This window comes from Charadrius vociferus, unplaced genomic scaffold (genome assembly GCF_000708025.1).
Source record: "Charadrius vociferus isolate BGI_N301 unplaced genomic scaffold, ASM70802v2 scaffold343, whole genome shotgun sequence".
Lineage (NCBI taxonomy): Eukaryota > Metazoa > Chordata > Aves > Charadriiformes > Charadriidae > Charadrius > Charadrius vociferus.
In genome coordinates, this window is record NW_009647952.1 from 11,067 (window position 1) to 36,338 (window position 25,272).

The following is a 25,272-nucleotide window of genomic DNA, read 5'->3' on the forward strand; positions in this document are numbered from 1 at the left end:
AGACAAGAAACAGTGCCTGGATGATGCTGATGGGTGCTGAGCCGAGGGGATTACCCCTACTTACACTGCTCTAGGCACATGGTTAGCTCCTGCTCAGCTTGCTACCCCTCCTGCACCCAGCACCATCTCCTTAGAGCTGCTCCCTGGCCCTGCTGGCGTCGCTGCCGAGGTCTGCCTGCCTGGTGTAGGGCTCAGCTGAATTTCATAAGATTCCTGTTGGCCTATTCCTTTATGCAAGTATTTATAAATAGAGTGTAGGTAAGCATTATTTCTTTAAGTTTATAGCGGAGTGTCTAGCAAATTTTAAAATGTTTTTCGTTCAGAAAATCTGCAGCAAAACAGAACTAACAGCAGTTTTAAGGGTAATACTGTTTTGAATAGTATGGCTACTTTAACAGTGATACAGGAATATATATGCTTTGTAAAATGTGACGTGTTGCCACCATTTAGTTTCTTCAAACATTAAAAAAAAATCAAACAACTTGCGTAACACCAACATTTTTATATCTCTCTCTATATCAGATTGAAATTATGAAGAAAAGTGAAACTAAAATTCCTGACTGCTGTGTACCCTTGTAAAGAAATATGTCTTAACAGAAAGCAAGGACAAGATGTTATAAAATGTAGTCCTGAATTATCTCTTTGAAAGATTGATTTTTATCAGACTCGATGGGGAAGGTTGATTTTTCTCAGACTAGAGTCAATGGGGGAAAGGGGTATTATCAGGCTTGCCTGTGACAAACCAAGGGATAATGCACTAAGGAGAGGGGAACGGGGTGCTAGCAAGGGTCTGCAGCTGTTTGCTCCGAGATGTGCTGGCTACACTGTAGCACGCTTAAAGTCTTATGTAGATGGGCCAGGAGCTCCTGGGGTAACAGGAGCCGGTGGGGAGGCATAGTTAATAAACCACAAAGGAATGCGGCCTGCAGAGCAGTGCAGAGGAATTGCAACGACTCCAGCCAAGTCAGCCTCAACGAGGACACAGCTGAAGTGCCTCTATGCAAATGCACATAGCATGGGGAACAAACAGGAGGAGCTAGAGACATGTGCACGCCTCCAAGGTTACGGTCTCATTGGCATGACAGAAACATGGCGGGATTGCTTCTATGCCTGGAGTGCTGGCATGGAAGGTTATAGACTCTTCAGGAAAGACAGGCAAGGGAAACAAGGAAGCGGTGTTGTCGTATATGTTAACAACCAGCTGGAGTGTGTCGAGCTTTACCTAGGGATGGATGACGAGCTGACTGAGAGCTTATTGGTCAGGATTAAAGGCAAATCAGGAGCAGGGCACATTATAGTGGGGGTCTGCTACAGGCCACCTGACCAGGAAGACCGAGTGGATGAGGCCCTCTAGAGACAGATGGGGATGGCATCGAGTTGGCAGGCCCTGGTCCTCATAGGCAACTTCAACCACCCTGGCATCTGTTGGAAGGGTAACACAGCCGGACATAGGCAATCCATGAGGTTTTTGGATTGTGTTGACAACAGCTTCCTTCTCCAAGTGGTAGGGGAGCCAACAAGGAGAGGAGCTATGCTGGACCCTGTCGTTACCAACAAGGAGGAGCTGGTAGGCAGCATCAAGCTCAAGGCTAGCCTGGGCTGCAGTGAACATGAAATGGTGGAGTTTGAGATCCTCAAGGCAGCAAGGAAGGTACCAGCAAGCTGACAACCCGGGACTTTAGGACAGCTGACTTTGGCCTCTTGAAGAATCTGCTTGGTATGGTGCCATGGGATGAAGCACTGGAGGGAAGAGGGGCCCAGGAAATTTCATTAATGTTCAAAGACCACCTCCTCCAAGCTCAGGAGCGATGGATGCATCCCTACAAAGAGGAAGGCAGGCAGAAAAGCCAGGAGGCCTGCATGGATAAACAAGGAGCTCCTGGACGTGCTCAAAACTAAAAAGGAGGCCTGTTAGGGGGTGGAAACAGGGTCTGGTAGCCTGGGAGGAATACAGAGAAATTGTCCAAGCAGCCAGGGATCAGGTTAGGCAAGCTAAACCCCAGACAGAGTTAAATCTGGCCAGGGACATCAAAACAAACAGCAAGAAAAGAAAGACTAGGGAAGATGTGGGCCCTCACCAGAAGGAAACAGGAGATCTGATTACCTGGGATATGGAGAAGGCTGAGGTACTCAATAACTTTTTTGCCTCGGTCTTCCCTGGCAACGACTGCAGCCACATTACCCATGAGGCAAACAGCAAAGGCAAGGAATGGGAAAATGAAGAACCACCCAGTGCAGGCAAAGACCAAGTATGAGACCACCTGAGGAACCTTAAGGTGCACAAATCCATGGAACCTGATGAAATACATCCATGGGTTCTGAGGGAACTGGCAGACAAAGTTGCTAAGCCATTATCCCTCATATTTGAGAAGTCGTGGCAGTCTGGTGAAGGTCCCGCTGACTGGAATAGGGGAAGCATAATGCCCGTATTTAACCTGGGAAAAAAGGAAGACCTGGGGAACTAGAGGCTGGTCAGTCTCATCTCTGTGCCCAGCAAGATCGTGGAGCAGATCCTTTTGGAAACTCTGCTAAGGCATGTGGAAAATAAGGAGGGGATTGGTGACAGCCAACATGGGCTGTCCACCAAGGGCAAATCATGCCTGACAAATTTGGTGGCCTTCTATGACAGCATTACAGCATTGGTGGATAAGGGAAGAGCAACTGATGTCGTCTACCTGGACTTGTGCAAAGCATTTGACACTATCCCGCATGACATCCTTGTCTCTAAACTGGAGAGACATGGATTTGACAGACAGACCACTCGGTGGGTAAGGAATTGGCTGGATGGTTGCACTCAAAGAGTTGTGGTCAATGGCTCGATGTCCAAGTGGCGACCGGTGACGAGTTGTGTTCCTCAGGGTTCGTTACTGGGACCGGTACTGTTTAACATCTTTGTTGGTGACATGGCCAGTGGGATTGAGTGCTGCCTCAGAAAGTTTGCCGATGACACAGAGCTGTGTAGAGCAGGCTGACACGCTGGAGGGAAGGGATGCCATCCAGAGGGACCTGGACAGGTCCGAGAGATGCGCCCGTACCAACCTCATGAAGTTCAACCAGGCCAAGTGCAAGGTCCTGCGCGTGGGTTGGGGCAATCCAAAGTACAAATACAGGCTTGGCGGAGAATGGATTGAGAGCAGCCCCGAGGAGAAGAACCTGGGGTTGTTGCTTGAGCAGAAGCTCAACATGGGCTGGCAATGCACATTTGCAGCCCAGAAAGCCAACCGCATCCTGGGCCGCATCAGAAGAAGCATGCCCAGCAGGTCGAGGGAGGTGATTCTTCCCCTCTAGTCCGCTCTGGTGAGACCCGACCTGGAGTACCGCATCCAACTCTGGGGTCCCCAACATAGGAAAGAAATGGAGCTGTTCGAGCGGGTGCAGAGGAGGGCCACAAAGATGATCAGGGGGCTCTGGAGCACCTCTCTTATGAGGACAGGCTGAGAGAGTTGGGGTTGTTCAGCCTGGAGAAGAGGAGTCTCTGGGGAGACCTTATAGCAGCCTTCCAGTAGCTAAAGGGGGCCTACAGGAAAGACGGGGAGGTATTCTTTATCAGGGAGTGTCGTGATAGGATGAGGTGTAATGGTTTTAAACTGGAAGAGGGTAGATTAAGATTAGATATTAGGAAGAAATTCTTTACTGTGAGGGTGGTGAGACACTGGAACAAGCTGCTCAGAGAAGTGGTGGATGCTCCATCCCTGGAGGTGTTCAAGGCCAGGCTGGATGGGTCTTTGAGCAACCTGGTCTAGTGGGAGGTGTCTCTGCATGTGGCAGGGTGCTTGGAACTAGATGGTCTTCAAGGTCCCTTCCAACCTAAACTATTCTATGATATAAGGAATCATACTGTAGTTCTGTCTCATTACTCACCTCTTGCCAAGTTTAAGAATGTGTAAGTTAATTTAAATGTTAAATGCAAGCAGTGTGTAGCTATAGATGGATAAGAAAGCAAAACTGCTCATATTTTTGGTTGAGTTTTCACATTAAATTTGGTTTTGTTTATTTTTTTTTTCACTCAAGAAAACTGTAGTGTCTAAACACTGTTGAGGTTGAAATCTGACTTTCTAAACTGTTGTTGAGTCCTCCTTAAACAGTATTCTGATCCTTTTACTCCTTTGAATTCTTCCTCTAACTGATAAGCTGTGTGGGTAATGAATCTTCTCCTAGAAGGCTGTGATTTAGTCTGGTTTTCTTTTTTACTAAGCAACCTTGTCTTCCTAGGTACTTTGAAAAGAGTGCTTTAGAGGTCCAGAGGAGTTTGAAGAGTTATGGATTCCCACTTTTGTGTAGCAAGGTGTTTGGAAAGGACCAAAATACATTACCTGAAAGATTTCTTTGTGGCCAGCCATCATAACAGTAATGCAACTGTAAATGAAAACAGTAATGCAATAGTAGGTTACCTTACTTCTGCAGACGAGGAGGTGTGGCTGTACTTCCTCTAATTGTTAGGGTTTTAGCAAGTGACCTTTGATAGTCAATAACGTGACTGTGTTCATAAATTTTAGGATTCTTGATGTACTAGTAAAAAAAAACAGATAGAAAAATATCTGTTCCATAACTTCAACACTAAAATTAGACACAAAGATTCATGATATCACCTAATTAACAACCTGGTTTTGTTTTTTAATTTATGTTATAGGTTAAAAGAAAATTTATCTGGGGACCTGTATTTCAGATTAGAAAAGGGAAATATTTTGATTGTAAGATATGGAGAGAGATTAAAGGGGGCAGGTTCATTTTTATATTTTTTTTGCTAGATGAAAGCATATTTATTTGGCATGTGCATGTCCATTTACTGTGTATTATGAGAAAGATGGGTAAGGAGGTATGAGTGGGAGAACATGCAGGAATATATATAATTAGGAGGCTGGAAAGAACTCCAATTTTTTTTTTTTTTTAAGTAATAAATGGCTTGTTTCATAGTCTCTAAAAGCAAGGACAAGAAACACAGTACTCATCAAACTTCTCCCCTGTGTGATAGAACTGTGTACTGCTGGAATTGTCTGGATTGAACTAACAACATATCTAAAGAAAAGATACTTTTACCTGTGTGATAATCTATTTACCACTCTATTCAGGTTGGTTGTGGTCCTGTGCCCTTTGCTCAGCTGGGAAGTTGGAGTTCGTACTTCTGGCTCACTTGAAAATACTTAGATTCATGAAGCAATGAGGTTTATAGGTAGAGGTTTTTAGACCACTTGATAATTTTGAAGTTTTTTTTTTTTCTTTTTAGATACTAGATGCAGAAGTTACTTTTATATGCAAATACTCTAAAATAAGGTGATTTGCCGCTTTTTCACTAGCTTGCCTCTTTGAGTCATCATCTTCTTGTTTTAGCCAGATAAGTATGTAAGATGCCAGGGCTTGGAAAATTTCCAGAAATGAGTCTGCTCAGCTAGAAGGAGTCCTCAAAGCAAATTTGGCTTGGTGTTCTTGCCTGTGTGTATGTTTGCAGTGATGGAGAATTTCTGTTTTCCAATTGGTAAATAGGTATTTAGTTATCATGAGGATCGTACCAAAGCTTGAGGAAAAGCAGAGGACCAACTAAACAAACTGTCATTAGCTTCTGTTTTGTTTGTGACAAGCATTTTTGCTATTCCCACAGGCATGCAGAATTTTTTTGCAGAAGTTCTCAGTGAATTACTGAGTTTCAGAGAACAATACAGTGTTTGCATGTGCAGATTAAATGCAGTTAAATTTGGAGTTCTTCTTAACTATTCAGTTCAAAAGTTTGGCCATCTTACTTATTTTGTTCCCAGCATCTTTATTCAAGTTCCAACCCTGTTGTATCGTTAGGACACTGAAAAAGTGAGAACTGAAGTTTATATTTCCTCTGTGCAGTGACACTGTGGAAGTAAGAATGCTTTTAAAACTTTCCCTTTTGCTATACCCTGTAACCACTTGTATAATGAGCTGCTTTAACTAGAATTTTTCTTTGTATAATTGCAAGGCAGATTCCTCCATCCATCTTCATTGGAGCATTTTGCATTTATCTGTTCTAGACAACCATTATTTTGAATCTTTTGCCTTAGAGATACGTTTTTCTGAAAGAATGTCTGTTCCAGAGTCTTTATGGCTGATCCATTTGGAGTCTGGTTTAGTGACTACTTAGAACTTTGTCCCATGTAAACCTTGTCCGTGCTTTTCTCATTTCAAACTGGGATGTATGTATAGTCTTCATATTTGAGTATGCTGCAGCATATTGGTAATCTTTTTATCCACACCCAGGTTTTTGGCCACATTAGAATGGGAGTCTGAATGAGATTCTTAGAGAAACTTTCAGAGGAGTACATTGTGAAATATGTACTGAAGTGGCACTGATTAGGAGCTCCAAAATCTTGAAGTTTAGTGAATTATGTAGGTCTTCTGCGTGTTGTCTCTGAAACAGTCTCTGTTACACCCCAGACTGGAAGCAGGTCAATTTTCATGTAAATCTCTATTGCATATCATGTAATTAAGAGGAGAATGGAAGACTTGGAAATGAGACTGGTCACCACCTGGAAAATGTGTGCTGTAATTCTAGAGAAGCTGTTTGTCCTGGTTTAACCCTGGTCCACAGCTAGAACTACACAGATGCTTGCTCACTCTCCCAGGTTCAGGTGGAGAAGACAATCAGAAGAGTAAAAGTGAGGAAAAAACTCGTGGTTTGAGATAAAGACAGTTTAATAGATAGAACAAAAGCTGTGCACACAAGCAAAGCAAAACAAGGAATTCATTTGCTATTTCCCATTGACAGGCAGGTGTTCAACCATCTCCAGGAAAGCAGGGCTCCATTGTGTAACAGTTGCTTAGGAAGACAAATAGTGTAACTCCAAGCATACACCCCCTTCCTTCTTCCCCTAGCTTTATATACTGAGCATGATGTCACATGTCAGGCAATATTCCTTTAGTCAGTTGGGGTCAGCTGTCCTGGCTGTATCCCCTCCCAACTTCTCTCCCCGCCCCACACCCCAGTCCCCACTTGCTGGTGGGTTGGTATGAGGAGCAGAAAAGGCCTTTGACTGCCTAGCAACAACTGAAAACAACCAGTCTGCTATCAACACTATTTCTCATCCCAAATCTGAAACATAGCACTATGCTAACTGTTAGTAAGAAAGTTAACTCCATCCCTGCTGAAACCATGACAATATTCAAGTCAAAAGATAGTTGTGCATGTAAGTAAATGTAATTGGTTCATCTTGTAGGATGATGTTGCTTAACACCTGTGCATAGGGACTGGCATAGTTCTGAATGCTAATGGTGTAATCCTGCCTCAGATCTAGGTTTTTTTTGTTTCTCTGGTCACCTGCCAGAGTAATTGTAGTACCAGTCTACTCATATATGATAAATACAAGCTTAATGTGAGTAATGTATAAGAAGTAAAGATAGTTTTAAAAGCTTTGACATGGGGGAATTTGCTGCTGTTCCTGTTTTTGAGCATTCAGAACACACTCTAACGCTGATGGATACTTATAAATCAAACAGGCAGACTTAAAGAGTTTATAAGAAGCTTTCTTCCAATCTGGTAGTATTGTCATCTTAATTGAATATGGTATATTTAAGTGTTGGCCAGTGACCTCTTCCACAAATGTGGGAAAGTAGACCTTCCTCTTCGTAGCTTCACTGATTCTTCCCATGGATTTATAGGGGATCAAGTAAGGACAGATGTTTTGAATTAAGACATACCATCTGTCTTCTTGTTAGGATGCCAGCTGAATGCATGACAACCTGTCAAGGAAATGCCTGTCTTTCATGTGTTGAGTGACTCAGATGCATTCAGAACTGAGTCCTCATAACATACTGTGGAAGGACCTTTGGGATTCCCTCTAATAATGATTCCAGGCGTCTGTTTGTGTCAATACTATATAAATGACTTTCAGGTTTTGGGGTAGGGGTGCTAATCTTTTGGGCATGTCTTCCAACTTACATTCATGCTGACTTTCAGTCTGTATAGTTCTCCATTTCAGTCATATCTGATATGCAATTCTATTGTCTAATGAAAAGTTACTTCTGTGCCTTATTGTATAAAGCATTTAATGGAGCCTCAAATGCTGCTTTGGAGAACTAAGACTTAATTGGCTGGGAAATTTTTATTTTGGATAGTTGGACATAATGTTTTCCTCATCTGTATGTGAATAAATGAACCTAAATTCGGGATGGCGCTGAGGCTTAGTGTGATAGTTAATTTGATGAACCAGTTAAAATGCTCAGTGTGTCAGTCAGTGTTTCTTCTTTGGCAAGGCTGGCTGTCTAGTTGGGCTTTTCTTACCATGCCTGTTAAAGGAATATCTTTCTCTCATCCTGCAGCATTTAAATTCTCTGGAAGCAGTGCCCAAATAAGGGGAACAGGGACTTCCTGAACATAAACTTTATTCTGCAGTGTATTCAGTCTGATTCTGTATCTTTAACTCTGCATATTAGCATGTTACTAATAAGTTCATTTCCTGTATTGGTCTTGACGTGTTAGCCCTCAAAACTTAATTATATGTAAAATACTATCTGTTAATATAGTGAATTATAGATATCTACATTTTTTAGCTTACACATCATCTTTTGTAAGGCTGCAGAAACAAAAATGTTCTATTCTTTCTAGTCACGTACAAAAGAGTGGTAGTAGTAAAAGATGTCATAAATCTTAGGAAGCTGTGACTTAAGCCATCAGAGGGGCATGTTCCTCACAGATTAGGTAGATTTTTGCCTTGTGGTGTAGAACATGAGTTCTAGTAGCTGTTCAGACTTGTCCAATTTTTAATTTATAGCAGCGTATTCATAATTCTATGAAAATATTTTTCAGTTACTTATTAATGAGTCCTAGAAAAAATGTCAGTGAAAAGATTTTAAATTACTTGCTGGAGAAAATCACATTTTTATCTTGATGTGAATGTGAAGTTAATTCATATTTCCTGTAGAATATGTAGTACCTTCAGAGTATGAGAAGCAAGCATTCTTTTCTAGCATGGTTAGATAAATTTTCATGTTAAGTTTGAGAAACTACGTTAGCCACTTCAAAGTGCCTGCTTTTCACTGATAGCGCAAAAGTGCTTAAATTCAACACACCTCAAATTTGCAACCAGTGTATAACAGATAATCCGACTCCTTTTTCACTATCAATATTCCATATTACATATTTGGGACATTTCCAGAACTACTTACTCTGAAGCAGTACTTCAGCTATGGCAGAAATATTGACACATGGTGTATCACTGAGGACTTACAAATTTTAACTTAAATTTTCAGGTACCGTTGAGAATTCAGCTTTTGAAAACTCATGTTGTGCTTGAAAAATACTGTACATGACCCAGTACATGGGATAAGTAGGGTGGGAGAAGAGTGAAGTTTTGGCAGTATCAGCATCATCATCATAGGATTCAAAAAACCTGCTGAATATTAGAAAATTATGTTTGCTAATGAAAATGAAAGGTAGTCTGTCTGGTTTTTGTCATCAGTAATTGAACACTTGAATATCAAGCCTATGGCCTTTGTACAACGTTAAAATAGCCATTTCAGTTGAATACCAGATTAATTTGGCAGTGATTACATTGAAATGCATTTATAAACAGAGGTTTACATAAAAAAAATAAATAATTCTACTGCTTTGAATTAACCTCTATTTAAACACTTTCTGTTCCAGATTTGTACTATGGTGGAGAAGCTTTCTCTGTAGAGCAGCCACAGTCTTTTACTTGTCCTTATTGTGGGAAAATGGGTTATACGGAAACATCTCTTCAAGAACATGTTACTTCTGAGCATGCAGAAACATCAACAGAAGTGGTAAGAAGCTTCAGATTTGGCATTCAGTTGTGGTGGAGATACGTTAAAATGAGTCTCTCTTCTGGAAAATTGGTATCCTCCTGTTCTTTTTCTTTCTTGAAACATGAGTTTATTTGAATGCTTTGTAAGAAGACGTATATTTGTTTGACGGTGACATCAAAATTCTCTGTTTTGTGGGTATCATAATATAATGAGCTTGCTTTCTTCTTTCATGGTTGCTGTTTGGTTTTCCTGATCTAAAGGCTAGCACGTTTAGGATTTTATTATCCTGTAAGACAAAATTTAGAATCTTCTCATAGTTATTCTGTGTAGCTGTGTCTCCCTTTTTACAACCAGTATGTAATTGGCCTGGAAGCTCATAGCTGTGCCAGTCTTTTGTAACTGTAAGAGAAAGACATGCAGACAGTTTGGTGTGTTCTTCAAATAGCTTTTGTAATTTACTTGGTGTATTTATGCAGTGGAAGCTGTCATTCTTTTGAAAATACTGCTATTCAGGTAGGGTTTTTTCTCCCATGGCTAATGATTAGGACCTTTGACATGGTTAAAAACACACTTAAACAAGTGTCAACAGAAATACTTTAATCTGAGGTGTTAGCTCCTGCTATCCTGATTGTCTTTGGGACTAGGAGAGAGTAGGCTAGCAGAATGACATCCGGGGTGCTCTTGTCTGGTTAATGCTGTGGATTGCTCATCACTAATACATTATGAAGAAATTACTTATAAATAGGCTAGTATTCTAATATTCTAGTTTTCTTAACTTCCAAGGAATTCTGTGGAAGAAAATGAACCTCTTTCGTCTACAAGCCTATTGAGGCTCTTATGCGAAGGAGTGATAGCAGAGGTGGTTTGTCTGCCTCTTTGAGATTCAAAGGTGTTCTTATCTTTCTTAAAAACATAAGAAGCAAAACAGTTTAATTCACAGTCAGTTGCACTGACTTTGTGACACAGACTTTCATAATTTCACTTTGTGAAATTATTCACTTTGTGACACACTGCAATTTTTATTGTCTCCTTGAGTTTTTCTTTAACTCTGCAACTTTCAAACGTAGCATCAACCATTGAATGTTCCACATTTGGGACACTTTCTTTGGTGGCTTAGTATTGCAATTCTTACTTGCACCACTTGATGTCAGCGATATGTTCCTGACACAGAATGTTAAGATTCTAGGTTTTTCAATTTCATACATCCTTGTTTGCAGCTGTGACTTCTAGAATTCATTACATAAAGCCTAAATTTGTGATTTTAGACACTTGCAACTCCACTGATTGCTAGAAGTGTTGTATGTGTAAAAAAAAAAAAACCAAAAAACCAAAAACCAAAACTATTCTTTCCTTTTGCAAGTCAGTCTGCCATGTTGTCGTATCTTTTTATGTAGTTTTATATCTAGCTTTCTTGGTTAGTGTTCATGCACATCAAACTACTTGGGTACTGCAGTCTTACTGTAGATAGTGAAAGGCTACAACGTTACTAAAGAGGAAAATATGGATTATAAACATTTGTGGTTTTCAAGCAATTATTTCTGCTTAGATAGTGAGCTTGTAGTCCTTGTAGTATCTCTGTCCAAAAATGTGTTTTATTTTTGATACTTATTTTTAGATCTTTAAGGAAGGTTTACAGAGACGGAATTGTTTGTATTTTACAGCCCCCCGCCCTGTTTTTCAAGGAATAAGTCAAAGAATTCTTGCTCCGTTAAATTTTGCCATTTTTATGTTCAGAGTGGTGCACTTCCCCTGTTGATCCCCCCTCAATCGTCTTTTCTCTAGACTAAAGAGACCCAAGTCCCTCAGCCTTTCCTCATGTGAGAGATGTTCTAATCCCCTAATCATCTTTGTAGCCCTTTGCTGAACCCTCTGCAGCAGATCCCTGTCTTTCTTGAACCGGGGAGCCCAGAACTGGACACAGTACTCCAGATGCGGCCTCACCAGGGCAGAGTAGAGGGGGAGCTCACTCATGGTCATCCTGTTGTCCACCAGGACTCCCAGGTCCCTTTCCACAGGGCTGCTCTCCAGGAGGTCAGCCCCCAACCTGTACTGATGCATGGGGTTATTCCTCCCCAGATGCAGTACCCTACGCTTGCCCTTGTTGAATTTCATTAGGTTCCTCTCTGCCCAACTCTCCAGCCTGTCCAGGTCACGCTGTAAGGCGGCACAGCCTTCTGGCGTGTCAGCCGCCCCTCCCAGTTTTGTGTCATCAGCATGAATGCTAATGACTCCGTGAAGCCACGCTGACTACTCTTGATGATTTTCTTGTCTTTAATGTGGTTGGAAAGGGTGTCTCACCTTTTCAGGGGTCGAGGTGAGCGGCCCAGCCTGTAGTTCCCCGGGTACTCCTTCTTACGCTTCTTTAAGATAGGATGGACATTTGCTTTACTCCAGGCCTCAGGCACCTCTCCCAGTTGCTGTGATTCATCAAAGATTATTGAGAGCAGCCTTGCAATGTTATCTGCCAGCTCCCGCAGCACTTACGGGTGCATTCCATCGCAGCCTATGGACTTACGTATGTCCAGTTCATGTAAGTATTCTCTAATCTAATCCTCTTCTACGAGGGGAATGTCTTCCGTGCTCCAGACTTTCCCCCTGGTCTCTGGGGCCTGGAATTCCTGAAAGTCAGTCTTGCGAGTGAAGACTGAGGCAAAGGACACATTGGGTACTTCAGCCTCTTCTGTGGCTCGTGTAACCAGGTCCCCTGGCTCTTAAGCAATGGGCTCACATTTTCCCTAGTCATCTTTTTGTTGCCTGTGTAATTCTAGAAGCCCTTCCTGTTGCCTTTGTTTCTTACCTCATTCAATTCCATTTGGGCGTTAGTTTTCCTTACTTTGTCCTGGGATGCTTGGACAATGTTTCTGTATTCCTCCATGGTTACCCTAGAAGGGTAACCTCTGTATGCTTCCTCTTTGTGTTTGAGTTTGGCCAGGAGCATCTTGTTCATCCATGTAGGCTTCCTGGCATTTTTGCCTGACTTCATATTCATTGGGATGGAGCACTCTTGAGCTTGGAGGGGATGATCCTTGAATATTAAGAAGCTTTCTTGGAGCCCCTCTACCCAGGGCCATATCCCACGTGACCCTTCAAGCAGAGGCCACAGTCTGCTCTTCTGAAGTCCAGGGTTGTGATCTTGTTTTTCATCTTCCTCCCTGTCCTGAGGATCCTGAACTCCACCATCTCAAGGTCACTGCAGCTAAGGCTGCCTTTGACCTTCACATCCCGAATGAGCTCCTCCTTGTTGTTGAGTATGAAGTCCAGCAAAGCACCTCTCTTTGTGGGCTCCTCTGTCACTTGGAGGAGGAAGTTATCATCAGTGCAATCCAGGAACCTCTTGGATTGCTGTCATGCTGTATTGTTCCTCCAGGAGATAATGGGGTGGTTGAAGTCCCCCATGAGGACAAGGGCCTGCAACTGTGAGGCAGCTTCTATTTGTCTGTAGAGGGCCTGATCTGTTTGTTCTTCGTGATCAGGTGGCCTGTAGTAGACGCCCCCTACAATATCACCTTTGCCTGCCCTCTCTTTAATCCCAATGCATAAGCTCTCCATTGGTTGTTCTGCCATCCCCAGGCGGAGTTTCATGTACTCCAGCTTCTCTCTCACATAAAGGGCAAGGCCCCCTTCCTCTCCTTTCTAAAGAGCCTATGTCCCTCCGTTGCAACACTCGAGTAACAGGAGCCATGCCACCATGTCTTGGTGAGCCCAAGGAGACTGTGGTCCTGCAACTGCGCTCAGAGCTCGTAACTCATTGCGGTCATTCCACATGCTGTGGGCATTAGTGTACAGGCACTTTGGAGAGGCACCCCAGCAAGATGAGGTCCTGGAGAGGAGCTCCAGGAGGAGAGTTTGATACTTCTTCAAAGGTTATTGTTTTAATTCTGGATACTTTAATTGAAAATTACACTGGTGTCTGTGGGAGTAGTCATAACTTTTGTGATCGATTAAGTCTCTGAGGTTACACACTGAAAATAATAAATCATCTTATTTTGGTGAGTATTAAACCTCAGAAAACTATCGGTACCAGTCCAAGGGTATTGGTAAGTGTTATAAGGCAAGTGCAGAAGAACCTGGCTGTCAGTATGATGATTGTTATTGTTGGTGTTGCGTTTCAGGTCAGTCGCTGTTCCAAATAAAATACAGCATTCAACTAAAAGTCTGCTAGCAGTGTAAACAGAAATGTTTTAGGAAAATTCATGAGATGTCATCTTTGAATCTCATTTCAGAACATTACATTGCACTGCAGCAACTTTCTTATGTTTACAAAGGCAGTAGCTAGGCTCCTTGTACATGAACTGCAGGAACTAAGTTGCTGATAAGGTTGAGGAGAGCTTTTCTTGCAGTAATGAAATAAGACAATCTGAGAATGGTTCCTGTCTCATTCTTGAAGACTACAGTGTGGCTTGTGGAGGTTACAGAGATGCTGTTGCTTAAAGTGGTTACCTTGTATGTAAATAGGGAGGCAGTGGTAATATAAGCAGACTTCTGGAAACTAGCAGGTATTCTGTGAGCATGGTTGACTTAGGACTTGGCAGTAATCTTTCAGATATCATTCAGGGTAACGTGATGATTTTTTAATATAAATGATCGTAACTTCAGAAGAAACTTCTGATAATGTTTTCTTTTCATCTGTACCATTTGTTCATGCATGTTCTGTTAACAATTATTTTTAGTTGTGTGACGCTTAATCAGTGATGCTGCAATCTTTGTTGTGATTTTGCCAGAGCTTATGCTTAACTAAGTGTTTGTTTGTGTTTAACAATGCTTCAGTAACTTTTCCCAGTCAGAGACTTCTTGGTTGGAAGTTTAGTTCATGTTTAGAATTAGGGTTAGGATGCTTAGATGGCTTCCTTCTCATTATGCCTTATAACTTTTTCTTAGCTGATGTTTTTCTGAGGACTGTATCTCTTTTCATGCAAATATCCGTTGTTCATAACCCCTTTGTCTTCTTAGCAAAAGAAGTTTATTTTGCTTTGCTGCTTTCAGAAATGTGTGGTTCTCATGTTGGGGCTCTGTTTCCTCAGAGTGGCTTAAATGAAAAAGGATTGCTTTCAAGGTATTGTCTCCTGTTGGTATGAAACACTTTATTGAAGATTAAGCAGCTTATAAATAAATTTATGGACTTCAGAACCATCTGTCTGATGTCCCTACAGGGTAGCTGTATGATATGTTGGTATAGTTGGTTATTAGCTGTAATAAGATGTTTGTAGTGTGTCTGCTTGTATGGCTTCTGTAGTGGTGAAAAATCTGGTAAGAGGAGTTCTGTGTGCTGATCATAGAAGATAGATGGGAAGCGGTTATAGCAAAAAGCTTTTAAAATGCTTGGTTTTCTGCTCAGAGCCAACTACTGAAATTAAAGTGGCATTAAAGATGTAGCAGCTGCTGTCAAAAACAACTGAGATTTTACAGTAAACTTATTTCAAGACCTTATTCTCACCTCTGTAAGAGTAAGACAGATGTGTGTGCTATTATATAGGTGTTCTTAATGCCCGTGGTCTTTTGGGATCTACTGTAAACAACTTGAGTATATGCATGGCGAGCACTGGCAACCTGGGCTTTTTATTACAGCCAGAGCTGCTCCATACAGACCAAGACCATTTGACTGTGAGGAACAGGGAGATAAATTCATAGACAGCAGTTGCATTTAACTGTCAAAATGCTGTTAATTTGACCGCTTAACATTTGTGGGAAGAATTTTGTGGAATGGATATTTTTTTTTGTCTGCCATCTCTAAAACTTTAAAATCAATCTGCAAAACTACTGTAAAGAAAAATGGAAGATGCTTTTCAAGCTGTTTGTGGAGTTATTCAGAAAACAAGTCATAATTATGGCAATTGTAATGGCACTGTTTGTGTACTTAAAGTGTGTTTTGGTTTAAAAAAGCCAAACAAACAAACCAAAGACATGTGTCCATGCCTTCACCCACATATGCAAATGTAGGGATATGGAAATCAGGCCTTCTCTGCCAAACTTTTGGTTATGCCCTGCCTGGATGGGTGGTCTCAGTTTGATCCTTCAGTGCATGCTTACGTGTGGTTTCATTTTTGATTCCTCTGCTGCGATGAGTGTCAAGCAGGCAAACAGTAGTCCTGGGTAAACAGGCTCCACCGGATGTTGCAGAATTGGCATACAAAGACTAATTCTCAAGACATTGGAAGTTGAATTTGAAAACTCTAGCTCTGGTTTTCATAGCATTCCAAAAATCATACAGTAAAAGATGTCTAAATTAGTGTCTGCACTTTAATATGTTTTCTGGGTTTTTTGATATTTTGCTATCCAGGTGTTTGTGAATACCTAGAATATGATTTTAAAGCATAAGAATCAATGTGTAATTATTGACTCAACAGTATTCTATGTAAAATTCATAAAGTTGGGTTTTTCTTGCTTTGTCATTTCAGATTTGTCCAATATGTGCAGCATTACCTGGAGGGGATCCGAATCATGTCACAGATGACTTTGCAGCTCATCTTACACTGGAACACAGAGCTCCTAGAGATTTAATATCCTTTCCAAGTTGAGGCAAAGAGGCTAGCCTGTTTCATCTAGTAGCCATGACAACTTGTTTTGATTTTTGTAGTCAAAGGGTCATACCTCTGATTTTCCTGGAATTTAAGTTGCTAAAGATCTGTGTGTCAAAAATAAAAAGGTTCATTTGCTAGTTTAAAAAAGTATAAATACCAGATTGTGAACAGACAGTAGGTACACTTTACAATGCTTTTTGCTCCTACAGCAAAAACATTTAAAGAACTTCAATACTGAGAGGTTTTTCTACTTGCACTGTGGTACATCTGCCTGATCATTCATCTTGATGCTGCTTTATGTATCCAGATTCAGTGGTGTGCTGTAGGTATTTGTGACATGAAGGTGATGATCTGAGGATGATTTGAGCTTAGCTGGTCTTGATGAATGATTTTAAACTTGCTTAACTCATTTTAACACCGTGTTTTAATCACATAATTTCATAGTGTTACTGGCATTTTGTAATCTAACTCAGAAAACTTTCAAATTTCCTGGGAAATAGTATGTTGTCTTTCATTTACCTTAGCAGCAAGTTATGCAGACTGATCTATGCTTGATAGCTGAAGAGCTGCAACTATTGGGATTTTTTGTCCTTGTTCTAGCAATATTTTTCTTCTTTTTTAACTCCCCCAATTAACTGACAAAATGTATTTTGGTTTGGGCTTCTTATTTAATGAGATGCAGGCTATATAGACTACCTACAGTAAGTAATTTCTTTGAAGTATTGCTTTGTGTCTTGTTTAAACAAACTGACAAGACTACATTACCACTTTGGTAGTGGCTTTTCTGTTTAAAGATATTTTAAAAGGAAAAAATAGTCTAAGCTCGAGCAACTGGAGTGAAAAAAACCCCCACATCCTAGCCCTAGCAGTTGGAGTTAGTTACACTAGCAGAAGGGAGACAGCATTTAAGGAGATGGTTCCATTTCTGTTGTGTTTGATTGCATTTAAGTTAAGGCTCAGAACAGACTAAATGCACATGTTCATTACTACACAATAGTTGGATTGGTGTAAAGGAATTTGGGTGTTCATTGGCTCTGTGAAGTAACTCTATTATTAGTTACTCTCTGAGTAACTAATAATACAAAGAACAGTACAAAGTTAGATAAAAGCAGTTATCTCTACTTCATCTCTCCCTGCAGACACAAGTAGGGCTCTCAGCAGTTGGGAGGAGGAGGGTACTGAATGCAGTGGCTCTGGCCATGTGAGCTTGGTCACAGGCATCCCTGGAAGTCCTCCATGGTCAGATGTCCCCCAAGGCAGAGTTGTGCCATCCTCCCTTTTGGCTGGAGGTGGGATGAGATTGATGAGGGGAGAGCATCTTCCAGACCATTGGATCTTTGCTGGTCTTCGGACGTCTCTGAAATGTTGCTTGATGACTGGTGTAGTGAGTCACTGAGCAATTTTTCTTGTATTCTGTTGTAGTTCAGTTCTACTTTTTCTACCAACAGTGAGTTTTTAATAGCACCTGCTTAATATGCTTTTTCTAACAAAATTTACATCCATAATAACTACTTATGAATATACCAAAGGTCAAACTGTGGGCCTCCAACATTAGCTTAACTGCTCTGTAGGCCAGGAAGCTTAAATTTTCCCAGTTACAGAAGTGTATCAGAGATGCCACCAGATGACTTTTAACTTGGGAATGTTTGAGCTAGAAAAATCAATCTTTTCAAGTACAGAGTAAGGCTTCAAAGTCATCCCAACATGGATCTTTCTCAGATATATTTTGGGAATACACTACCTATCTATGGTTCAGCATTAAAAACAATGCATGTAGAATTTTCTGCTTTATTTCTTAAGTGATCAATGTTGTCAAGTCTCCAAAACCTTGTAAGAAGTGTATCCTGAAGTCACTATTCCACGTTGGGCTCTACATCATGTCTAGCAACAGGCAGGTCTAAAGTAGGAAAAAAGAGAGAGGAGATGCCCCTTTTCAGCCAGGTATGTCCCTTATTCCTGCAGTCTGGGGGCAACTTTTTAAAGCCCAGCTTCTTACTTTAGCATTAAATACAGCTTTTCAGCATCAATTGTACAAATAGTTCTTGCATGGCTATTCAGTTTAAATGTTTTGTAAAATCTTTTTGTAATAGCCAGAAGTTCTTTCTTGCCATGAGGAGCTTAGTCTTTTGTTTCAGTCTTTAGTTCTTGACCTCCGTGACATCCTGAGGTTCTGCACTGTAACTGTGTTTTATCAAAAGTACATTGGACACTACGCTTATAAAGTAATGGATACCATATGAGTGGGAATCATACTATTATAAAAATAAAGGTCATGGGAGATAGGAGGATTTAAGCTACGAGTCTAGTAACAGTGAAATAAAATATTCAAGCCTATGCTATTTCATTTTGCACTAGTGAATTATACTAGTGATTTTTGAATAAAAGGAAGAATTACCTGTATTCTCTTGGAGGAATGAATGTTAGCAACTTTCTGACAAAAATAAAGTTTACATAATTTGTTAATTGTCTCTTAGTTTTATAAGTGAAAATATGTAAAAGTTGTGACTGGAAATATAAGCATCTGATATGGAGAAGTGGGGGAAAATGGGAAAATGAAAGGCATCATTGTCATAAGTTGAATTAGTGGTATTTCTCTGGCTAAAAGAGGAAAAGGGAAACAAAAGGGTGTGACAGCAGGGAAACCTGCTGAATGCTGTGGAAACCTACGATTTCTTGAGGACTGAAATGATGAAGTTTTTTGGATAAAAGCATGAAGTACAAAAGTCAAAAGGATTACCTTAATTATTATGTACTTTTGATAGGAATGGCAATAAACTTTATTATTTTCAATACTTAGCGTAAGAATTGGGGAAGGAGAACAAAATCCCTATGTCTCTGTAATAAGCTTGGCTGAATGTGCATTTGTCAGAATTTTCAGATTACTGAGTAGAAAACTTTGATCTAAAAAACGCTAAGAAATTAAAGCTGATGTTTCTTAGATATCATAAAAAGCTGAAGAGATACACAGAACTGGGTATCTCGAGTTCGGAACAGTCAGTCTGATGTGCAGCATAGCTACAGTGTACCTTAGCTTTGCTTCAGAAGTTGAATCATTATTTTATGAATGAAGAATGGTGTGCACCTGAGTATTTCACCCATCAAATGTCCTTGTCACTTAATACTCAAATGCCAAACAGTTCTCTTTTTCTTAACTTCTTGGTTATGATGAATCCAGTGGTGTTCGGCACGTACGTAGGATGTTCCACCCAGGCCGGGGTTTGGGAGGCCCCCGTGCACGTAGATCAAACATGCACTTTACTACCAGTTCCCCTGGTGGGCTTTCATCTTCTCAGAGTTCGTATTCTCCAAGCAATAGAGAAGCCATGGATCCTATAGCTGGTAAGAGCAATAACCACGAACTTTACCCCAGTGTCCTCCTTACACAGAAGAAGTAAAATTCAAGGTGGTAATAGTTGCCATGCTTTCCGTTGTTACAAAGCTGCATGTATAGATACGCTCCACAGTGCAAGTGTGATTGATGGCTGCTTGCAGGTAAGTAGTGTGCTTGGCTGGGTTGTCACAGGGCATGGAAATGCTGAAGCTGAAACCACTACCTGTAGCTTGTGCTTTTATGTCTAGGTAGTTGTAAAGCTTATTCCCAAAGCTAATCTGTGCACAGGCGTTGTACATTTTTGAGTGATTGTGTCCAGTTTCCATCACATACTTTAGTATGTCTCATTTTAATTTTCCATGTGGATAAAGGTGTTTATGGAGGAGAGTATCTGTCTCAATAAAGATGAAATTCGCTGAATTTGAGTATTAATGGACATTTAAAATGTGTTCAGTTTGTATTCAGGCTGCTGTTCGAATGCTAGACTTGCTAAAATATCACAGATTTATTTTTTTCAAGTGTACTTGTAAATTCTTATATAGATGAACTGTTGCAAGTATTTGCAGTGTATTTCGGTCAAGTTTAGAAAAACTCTGAGTTGGGGGAAGGGTTTCTCATTTTCAACACCAGAAAATAATGAAGATGTGCCTTAAGGATTCCCAGGAATAACTTGTTTGGTGTATGTTTAGCTTTGATGTGACAAAAAACTTTTTCAGAGGGAAGAAAAAATAGAGTGAAGACAATTCCGAAAGCAAATGTAACTTTCCCTAAGGGGAAAGATAAATGTTTTTATTCAGTGGTCTTTGACCATGCCAGCATAAATGTCAGGGAAACCTCAACTTCTGCCTTACTCCACCTTTGCTTCAGATGCTAAGAAGGCATAATGCTTGAACTGGAGCTTCCTGCTATCATGTTGTAACTTCTCCAGAGAGAGGTAGCCAGCCAGGCAGCTTAATGAGTCATTGCCCCTGAAAGGGAAGCTGTAGCTCTACTGCCTTCCTTAATCATGGTCCCCTTGCCTGCCTTCTGCTGTCTCTGGTGCTCTGCTGACCTGCTGTGACGTGATTTAACTCATTAAATTAGTTGGGAAGAGGTATCCCATCAGAGAAGAAAATAAGTTAAGTGAGGTGACAGGAGGGTCTGAAAAAGACCAGAGTTTGTTCAAGGAGGGAGGATGTTTGTGAAGCCTCCAGTGCAAGACCTTGTCTTTCTCTTACAAGGGCAACTAGTTCAGCTTAGTTAAATGTGGAATGGCTACTGAGGTTTGTTTTCAGCCTTACAAGGCCTTCCCACTTAGCAGCATTAAATGTGGGATAAAATGGCATTCTTCTGAATCTTGTCTTTTTTGGTGGAAGATGTGTTTTCGCATTTAGAGTTCAGTTGCACACTGAGCTGGGTGTCATAACAAGACTCTGTCTTGAGCTCCCATCTGTTTCCACATTATTGTTTCACTATGCTTTAAGCTTTAACTTCCGCTTTAACCTACAGTGAGAATAAATACATCTGAATCTTTTCTGGAAGTTTGTTATGTCTTCCCTTTTCCTGGAGTAGTATGAAAGTATAGGAAAGACTGTAAGAATTTTTCTGTTTAAAATAAATGAAGTTTATAGCATATTTTATATTTTTTCCCCTTTTTTATTTCTCTGTGTGGCATTTTCTAGTAGTTACATGGAATTAAAAGTTATTTAATCTTGGTATTGCTATCAATGCTGGTAAAATTAGTTGACTGTTCTAACTTCCTGACATGGAAAACAACTGCATTTTGCTTTGTTCCTTCAGAGAAAGCCTTATTTAAAAGAATTATATTTTGTTAATGCAATGGAAGGAAAATTGTCACGACCTATATAGTTAATTCGTAATCTAGAGGTGAGGGGCAGGAACAATATCATCACCTACTTCCTCTGCCCTTGCATCAACTACAGCAAGCAGGTGATGTAAGAAGTACTATACGGGTTGCAGAAGAGATTCTGCAGTAATGCACTGAGCAGTAATTTGCTGCTAGTAGTTACATCAAAAAAATCTTTGTGTGTGAAACTTGCTATAAGCATTCTATCCCTCTGAATTGGAAGACGTAAGGACAGGGGTTTCCTTGATTGCTAGGCCTCCACTGTACTTCTGGCAGAAGTGAAAATTCATACAGCAAAAATGCTTGACCACTCCAGTTACGATGTGAGGCAATTCTTCACTAAATATTTTTTATTAAATATTTGAAGTAATATTATGATATTTCTCTTTTTGCTGCAGTACAGCTTCCCTTTAGGATATTGGGAAGGGGAAGCCTGTGTTTTGAGGGAACTTTTGTTGGAAAGAAAATAAAATCGCCAAACAAAGCCAAAATTAAGTATTTTCTTAGTTGCTTGCTGTTTTGACTTGAAATTTCAGAGAATTGCTGTGGAGGACATAATTTGCCAGGCTCTCCTGTTACTTTGAAGGCATTAAAGCTTGACTTCTTATTTGGAATAAATCTGCATAAATGAGTCTTAATCTTCCTTACTCTTTGAGACATTGAATGCTAGGACTTTTTTCAAGAGCTTTGTAGGCTCTTGAGTATTGTTTGTTCTTTGATTTTTATTGAAAAAAAAAAAGGAATTGATGCACTGGAATTCAGGGTGTATTCATTCTCTTGTGTAATACTTATTTAAAATCTTTCATCATAGAAACTTTCTTTTCTCTGGCAGAGCTTTTATCTCAGCTATCAGGTGTGAGGCGTTCTGCAGGAGGACAGCTCAACTCCTCTGGCCCTTCTGCTTCTCAGTTACAGCAGCTGCAGATGCAACTGCAGTTGGAACGACAACATGCACAGGCAGCACGACAACAACTGGAGACTGCACGCAATGCAACTAGACGCACCAACACGATCAATGTCAACACCACTATGACACAATCTACAACAACAACCAACACATCTAACACAGAAAACAGTCAGCAGACTATCCAGAATTCCCAGTTTCTTCTTACAAGGTAATTTTTTCTGTGTACTTACTTGTATTTACTTTTTACCATGTCTGTTTGCCTTAGTCCTTAGCGTTCAATGAAACTTAAGTGTTTGGAGTTAGGCACGTGCCCTAGTAAAACAGTGTCTGATCAAATATATTGCAGAGTTAACAGGCTAATTAATCATATAAAATACATTCACAGTAGATGTCAACAGTGGTCACAGACTGTGTAATACCTAAAACTTGCTTCATCCACATTTCTAGCATGAAAGTAAACCCAGTAAGTATATCCGAAAGATACAATTACATCCAAAAGTAGCACTTTATAGCTGGCCCAAAGGGAATTATTGTGCTTTTAGAAAGCTAACTCCAGGAGCTGCCTGCAGAAATATCCTGTAGTGGTCTAGTGTCTGCAGTAAAGGAGAGGCAATCTCACAAGTACACTGTACTTTTTTTGGCACACCTAGGAATGTGTTCAGAGGATTTGACTTGAGTATGGATTTCTATGACCCTTGAAAAGGAGGCTGGTTTTGAGTTTTGGCTGAGTAAGTTACTCATGACTCCAGGCAGGGGACTTCTGCCAGATCCTTCATCGAGTCTGTAGCCAACATACTGTGCTTTTGCTTGCATTTGTAATATCTTTCCAAACCTATGGTCTGTCTGCTCCTAAGCAATGGGTAAATGTTAGTTGCTGCATCTCAACTTCAAGAGGAACAAAAGGAATATTTCTTAACTAAATTGTGCCTGTTTCCCCTGCTGCTTTGAACAAAACAGGTGCATTTCCAGTAATACAGGCATATAGACTTGAGCCGTGAAGGAGAGGGAGAGAGTCGGAAGGTAGTATTGTTTAATAGGAAAGTAATCTTTAGTAAAAGCTGAAGGTTGAATAGGGGTTTATATATTAATTATTTTAGAGACTAGATAACATAGCAAATAAAGGATGCCATTAACAAACAGAATACTTATCTGGTTGAGAAATTATACTAGATCCCAGGGTTATTTTAAAAAGGAGTCACCCACTATGTCATTCCAGTTCTTTTAAAAGGTTGGCTATTGACCCAAAATAAATCTTCTCTACATCTCCCCTGCTACGCCCCTCCATACATACTCTTGTTTGTCTGTTTGGTATTGTGAAAGAATGTGGGCATTTTAACAGCTCCTGCATCAAGAAAGCTGGATTTGAGTCAACCTGATTTTTATCTAACTGCAAAATAATACCATGTGACACCTTTCAATCAGAAACTTAGGTATTATTAATCAAAAGTTTCTGCAAGTGTCACAGATGGCACTTTCAGAGTTGGAGCAAGCAATTTCCTTGCCTATCAGGGCATGCACTATAACCAAGGAGAGGTGGTGGAATAGGCATTGTATCATGCTTTGGGAATCCCTAGGCTCTACACATGCAATAGCGTATTCTGTGGCATATGTGAACTTTGAAGTTGACCTAGAAACAAAACAGGCGTGTAATGAGCGTCTAGGAAATCACAACAGCCCTCTTTGAAAGACTCTTAAATAGCGGGAAACCTCGCAAGTAGTTTTTTGTTTTCCTCTAGCTTTAGGCTCCATTTTGAATGCTTTTCAGGGAAGGGTTGTTTGTTGCATGCCTGTTGTACTGAAGTGTTGGAGGTTGCCAGAGCTGTACATGTTGAAGGGCAAGCAGGACTATCCTGAAGAAGCGGGTTTTGAGTGCTTTTCAGCGTCTATCAGTAGTGTCATCAGTGAAATGGGCTTTCACCAACTGCCTGTCTTCTTTCCTCGCTACTGTACAGGTTGAATGATCCGAAGATGTCAGAAGCAGAGCGTCAGTCAAAGGAAAGTGAACGGGCAGACCGCAGCTTGTTTGTTCAAGAGCTTCTACTATCCACTTTAATGCGGGAAGAAAGTTCCTCCTCAGATGAGGATGAACAGGGAGAGATTGCTGATTTTGGTGCTATGGGCTGTGTAGATATTATGCCTCTAGATGTTGCTTTAGAAAACCTAAATTTAAAAGAGAGTAATAAAGGAAACGAGCCTCCTCCACCTCCTCTTTGATGACATCCCACTTTGCAGACAATGTCCTCTGTGCTGTATTTGCCAATGAAAGTGGACAACAACTATCTTGGGTTTGTTTTGGTGATTGTAATTTCAGGTCTGTCACTCTTGTTACATTGTGTACATTCAAAAGAAAGAGAGAAAAGATATATATGATAATCATTTCCACTTAACTAATTTTTACTTCTAGCAGGTAAATGTAGGTTGCGGTGCAGAGCAAAAAGCTCTGTGTCCTGTACCTTGACATGCAAAAGGCTCTCCTAATACTCCACATTCAAACTGAAGAGGAAAAAAAATGAAAAATCTCTAATGAAGCTGCTGTGTGTATTTATGAATATTAATGAATAAAAACTGCTTGGATGGTTTACCTTAACTACTGCATGACGTTTTTTGCAGCGTGCATGAGTTTTAGTGACCTTGTCATTTAAAAATTTAAATACCAGGAGTAAAACTATAAAACCCAAAGCTTTCCCATTATTCAAAGGTTACATGACAAAAGGGTTAGTGCTGACTAGCAGTTTGTGGCCACAAAGTAGCTTTTGAATAATACGTGACAGAATAACATCTTTATGTGCTGTTCCTGCACAAGATAGAAACTCCGCAGTGGGATCTATTGTCATGACCAGGGTGAGGCATTTTGCTGTATGTGACCATTATGTTGCCCTGTTAGCCATCACCTCAATGTGCAGTTGAACATTTTACGCAACTGTAGGAGACACAACAGTAAGGCCAC

The 25,272-nt window shown here is 40.5% G+C and overlaps 1 protein-coding gene across 1 annotated transcript in view; it reads left to right on the forward strand.

Annotated features, from left to right (window-relative positions):
- The window catches only part of KCMF1 (potassium channel modulatory factor 1), a gene marked incomplete at its 5' end in the record, with an annotated part of 32,077 nt that extends 7,169 nt beyond the window's left edge, over positions 1-24,908 (forward strand). Inside the window, 5 exons of the mRNA XM_009883310.1 lie at positions 9,602-9,741; positions 16,119-16,220; positions 19,406-19,580; positions 22,251-22,533; positions 24,278-24,908. Of these exons, the coding sequence (XP_009881612.1) occupies positions 9,602-9,741; positions 16,119-16,220; positions 19,406-19,580; positions 22,251-22,533; positions 24,278-24,539 (962 nt within the window). The remainder of the gene's footprint in view (positions 1-9,601; positions 9,742-16,118; positions 16,221-19,405; positions 19,581-22,250; positions 22,534-24,277) is intronic.
- Between the last annotated feature and the right edge of the window lie 364 nt (positions 24,909-25,272).